Below are 4,754 nucleotides of genomic sequence, written 5' to 3' on the forward strand. Positions count from 1 at the left end.
TGACAATCTGATGTCTCTACTGCCTTTGGGTCTCGCTCCCTGTTTGTGCCATCGATTTGTGTGACAATCAGTTTCGGCTTGTTCCTCTACACTTGGTATAAACTGTTGAGATTGACTAGGTTCATGGGACAATAGACAAAACTATTCAAAAGTTACTAGTGTTTTTTTTAATTTCATTATAAGTTTTGACCACAAGGTAGCGGTTAAGTACCTTAAGGGCATGGTGCCGATAACACATTCCAAGTTTCAGAATGATACCCCAATGCATTCTTAAAATATAGCATTTTTGTGTCATAATTCAAAATGGCCGACATGTAAAAAGACCAGTCTTGTGATTTTTGGCCAAACCGTTCTGAAGTTATAAGCAAAAATAGCCATTTTTCATTTTTGCACTGTGCAGGTATCCTCAGATAATGGTTATCATAACACACACACCAAGTTTGGTCTGAATATGCTAAAGCATTACGGAGATATTGCCTCACATCCACTTTGGTGAGCTCTTCGACAAATTCGTTGACATGTTATTCAGAAACCGTTTGACTGATCAACTTGATTTCAATGTTTTTTTAGACAAAATCAGACAAATGGTCTAGAAGGAGTTTGAAAAAATAGTTTTTTTTTAAAAATTCAAAATGGTGGAAAAAAATTAACGATGGAAAATGACATTATAGGGTCTATTCGTCTTGAGCCAAGGAATCAGAGGAAACAAGAATTTTGTTTCTAGCACTTTACAGTTCAAAAGTTATTAGCGCAAACATGAGTGCAAATTTGGACAAGTGGTAGAGCTAGAGGGTTTGAGTTAGAGACTCCAAATGTGGTGTAATTCATGTTCAGACTGTCCTTTATCTCTGTGCCAAGTTTCACAACTTTTACCACATGGTTCTATGGGCTGCCATAGACATAGAAGAAGAAGAAGAAGAAGAACACTACCAGATAAAGGGGCCAAGCACCCAGGGTGAAAAAAAAATGAACGACCTGAAGAGGGGATATCAAAAGCAGGGAAAACTGCCCCCATATCCTCACCTGCAAATCGCACCCTGGATTTCATATTTTAGGAGAAACCAACAAAACATTTTTTTTTTCTTCAGGATGGAATGTTTTTAACGTGTCCATGGGCTGGGGAAAGCAGACGTCAGCACCAGGACTGAGTAAGGTCAGGGCATGTATCTGAGATGTGAAAATGTGCATGTCATGGCATGTCATTAACACTACAGCTCACATTAACTTCTGCATTCTCTACAGCTGCAGAAGATCCTGTCAATGGGTTTCCAGAACAAGTTCTACAACGCCACTGATACAGCTCCTGATTCAGCATCAGCAGGCGGGCAGAATGAGTACAGGATCAATGTGTCCAGTGACACGCCGCACTGGTATGTCATGGACTACCTGACCCGAGTCAGTCAGTACTACGGCATCCGTTCAGCCTCTGTGGACGGTAAGAAAATGTACTATAATATTTTATTTTCGCTTATTACATGACTCTATGTAATGCTTGATTTTGATTGGCCAATCATAGCTTTATATATAACCAAAAGTGCGTGTGAGATCAAACCTGATATTAAGACCAACAGTCATATTGCCCATAGGTCTTCAACCCTGGGGATCCTGGGGACCCACTGTCCTGCAAAGTTTATTTCCAACCTGCTTCAGCACACCTGGCCTGTGACTTTTCAAGTGATCTGGAAGACCTTGATTAGCTGATTCAGGTGTGTTTGATTAGGGTTGGAGCTGAACTCTGCAGGACAGTGGGTCCCCAGGAGCAGGGTTGAAGACCTATGATATTGCCAATTATTTTGTCTATTTTTGCTCTGCCAATGAAAACTATTCGAATCAAAACCAACTGCTGCATATGATAGTAGAGCAACTGATAGTAGTTTTGTTTCTGAATGAATCAGTATTGTTTAATGATTTAATAACTCTCTCATAAAATATCACCTGTTTTGTCCCCTGTTTTGTTTTTTATTCATTTTTTAAAAATATTATTATATTATTATTATTATTATTATTATTAATTAATATGTCCAGTGAATGGGTGACTCGTTCATAAAGACTGTTCTTGAATGAATCAGTGTTTTTGAATGAATCACTTAGTGAATGATTCAATGATTCTCTCAGGAAGAAAATCACTTATTTTGTACCTGAATAAAACAGTGTTTTTGAATGAGTCATTGAATGAATGATTCAATAACTTATTCATATAGAAAATCACTTATTTTGTTCCTGAATTAATCAGTGTTTTTGAATTAATCCTTCAGTGAATGATTCACTGACCCACTCAGTCAAGACAGTTCCTTGGTTTGTTCTTGAATGAAACAGTGTTTTTGAACAAATCCTTGAGTGATTAAGTCAATGACTCACTAATAAAGACAGTCACTTGGCGCCACCTACTGGTGTAAAAATGTAACCTGCAGTAAGACTCAATGAAAAATCCCCACCACTAACACACACACTGACAGTCTATCTGAAACACAGACAACAAACAGTATAAACAGTGAAAGCATCAGTGCTGTTGTACTGAATATCAGCCCTCTTGAAGCACTATTCAACCAATTATATTTGAGACTGCAATTAACTGTTACATATAAGACATTAACCTCTAATTCCTGTTTATGAATTCTTAAGTTCTACTCCTTGTCTTTAGAATTTGTATTCCTTGTTTTCTTTAGACCTTGATGAGTGTAAGACAAATGAGGCTCCGTGTTCAAAAACAGCCCTGTGTGTCAACACCTACGGGGGCTACAGGTGTGTGTGCAATGGCACTGATCTAAAGGAAGAATCACAGTCATGCATATTAGGTAAGAGCATCCCCAGAAAACAGTGTTCATGCTCAGTGCGAGTCTGGTCATTACATTTTTCATAAAAATTAGTTTTTTCTCCTCCGCCTCAGACTGGAACAGCGTTAACCGCACAGATGTGTCGGGTGCTCAGACTACGGAGGATAAGAAGTCACTAATTTTGGGGCTGGTCCTGGGAATTGGTATTCCCCTCCTGTTGCTGCTGTTGCTGGCGGCCCTCGCCTGCTTCTGCTGCTGCTCACGCAAGAAAACCATCTCTGGGGAGTGAGTGTCCTGATCACACATACAATGACATTTACAGTATCTAGATGGTTGCATGCTTGATCTTAACTCTCTCTCTTTCTCTCTCCATCAAGTATTCCTCATCTGCTGCCCGAGTACATTCAAGAGCAGTTCAACCCTCCGTTCAACTTTGACGACCCCTCTCTGCACTACATCACCCATGTCAGCCCGCGTATCCTTGACAACCTCACACCTCAACAGAAGCGCCGGTATCGATAACACAGGCCCTGTGCGGTTCATGCAGCATCAGTGCAGATGTACATTGTGTTTAAAATTGATCTCAATATTATATTATTTATATTAAACAGAGACTGCTGACTTTTAGTCATGTGTGAAAGTGAAAGAACACTAAACACATGCAAAAGAAACATGGAGCGATCTGTGTGCAGCAAGTTCTGCTGAATTATTGCCTGCAGTTAATTGAAGATACTAACCCTTGTGAAGAACATAATGTACATATGCAGTGTTCTCAACAAATTTCAACAAAATTATCAGTTGACACGCATTAGTTGCACTTCTCTGGCACGGACCTTAAAAAACAAAGCTACCGTTTAAAGATGTTAATGCAAGAGGAGAAACATCTGAACACCAGTTGCAGGTATTGCTGGAAATATGGTTAAATTTAAGGAAAAGTAGGCACGTTTTAGTACCTCTCAAAATTTTATAAGGTCTGGGTGCATTATAGTAATAAAAATAGTGGTAAAATGTGCTTTAATGTTATGAAATAATGTCAAATACCACAGCAATGATCCTATAATGCATTTTCCCCCTTAGTTTGTCGGTGAAATATGCATTCTTCAAGGAATTTCAAATAATGGTCAATAAGATCTTACACATAAGTTAAATGGTTTCTCTGTATCTATGGTCAGAATTATCCTCTTGAAAACAAAGCAACTGAATATACAGTGGGTACGGAAAGTATTCAGACCCCCTTAAATTTTTGTCTATAAGCAAACATATATGGCACCATCAAACCCACTCAAACACTTTGTCTTAAAATACTTAGTAATGATTATGATATTTTTATACCCACTAGTACTTTTTCCTCAAATAAAATAAAATAAAAATAACTTCTGGATACTACTAGATAGTTCTTTTTTTAAAACTGAATGTGTGAGGAAACATGATTTTTACAGCATGCAGTGGGTTCTAAAAGTATGAGACCACTAGTGAATATACTTCTATTTTCACACTTTTCTAATATAAATAATATTATTAGTTTTTATTACAAATTGTATTACTAGCATAACAATTTGAGTAAAATGTATTTTTCGTAAATGTCTTAAATTAATACTTTCAACACTGATAATAATAAGAAATGTTTCCTGAGCAAATCAGCATATTAGAATGATTTTGAAGGATCATGTGACACTGAAGACTAGAATAGTAATGCTGAAAATTTAGCTTTGGAATAAATTGCATGTTATATGCATGGCTGCTGGTTTTATGCACAGAATTACTGTTTAAATATTAGTGTTGTGGAAGTGTACTATGTACTTTTCACCACTGGGAGGCAGCAGCATCTTTCTGTAATGTGGAAAGCAGACCGTCAATCACAAGAGGCACCAGGCAGACACCTGCACTTCTCTCTATGCAGTGTGTGTGTGTGTGTGTGTGTGTGTGTGTGTGTGTGTGTGTGTGTGTGCATGTGCGTGTGTGTGTGTGTGGTTGGTTGGG

General features: G+C 38.0%; 1 protein-coding gene across 1 annotated transcript in view; it reads left to right on the forward strand.

Annotated features, from left to right (window-relative positions):
• LOC107756817 (mucin-like protein) overlaps positions 1 to 4,754 on the forward strand; it is a 27,456-nt gene that overhangs the window by 17,475 nt on the left and 5,227 nt on the right. The window contains exons 18-22 of the mRNA XM_016574104.1: positions 1,089 to 1,153; positions 1,243 to 1,435; positions 2,667 to 2,795; positions 2,888 to 3,059; positions 3,152 to 3,334. Coding sequence (XP_016429590.1) covers positions 1,089 to 1,153; positions 1,243 to 1,435; positions 2,667 to 2,795; positions 2,888 to 3,059; positions 3,152 to 3,296 — 704 coding nt within the window. The 3' untranslated portion in view covers positions 3,297 to 3,334. The remainder of the gene's footprint in view (positions 1 to 1,088; positions 1,154 to 1,242; positions 1,436 to 2,666; positions 2,796 to 2,887; positions 3,060 to 3,151; positions 3,335 to 4,754) is intronic.

This window comes from Sinocyclocheilus rhinocerous, unplaced genomic scaffold, assembly GCF_001515625.1.
Source record: "Sinocyclocheilus rhinocerous isolate Xijiao unplaced genomic scaffold, SAMN03320098_v1.1 scaffold3490, whole genome shotgun sequence".
In the NCBI taxonomy this organism is placed as follows: domain Eukaryota; kingdom Metazoa; phylum Chordata; class Actinopteri; order Cypriniformes; family Cyprinidae; genus Sinocyclocheilus; species Sinocyclocheilus rhinocerous.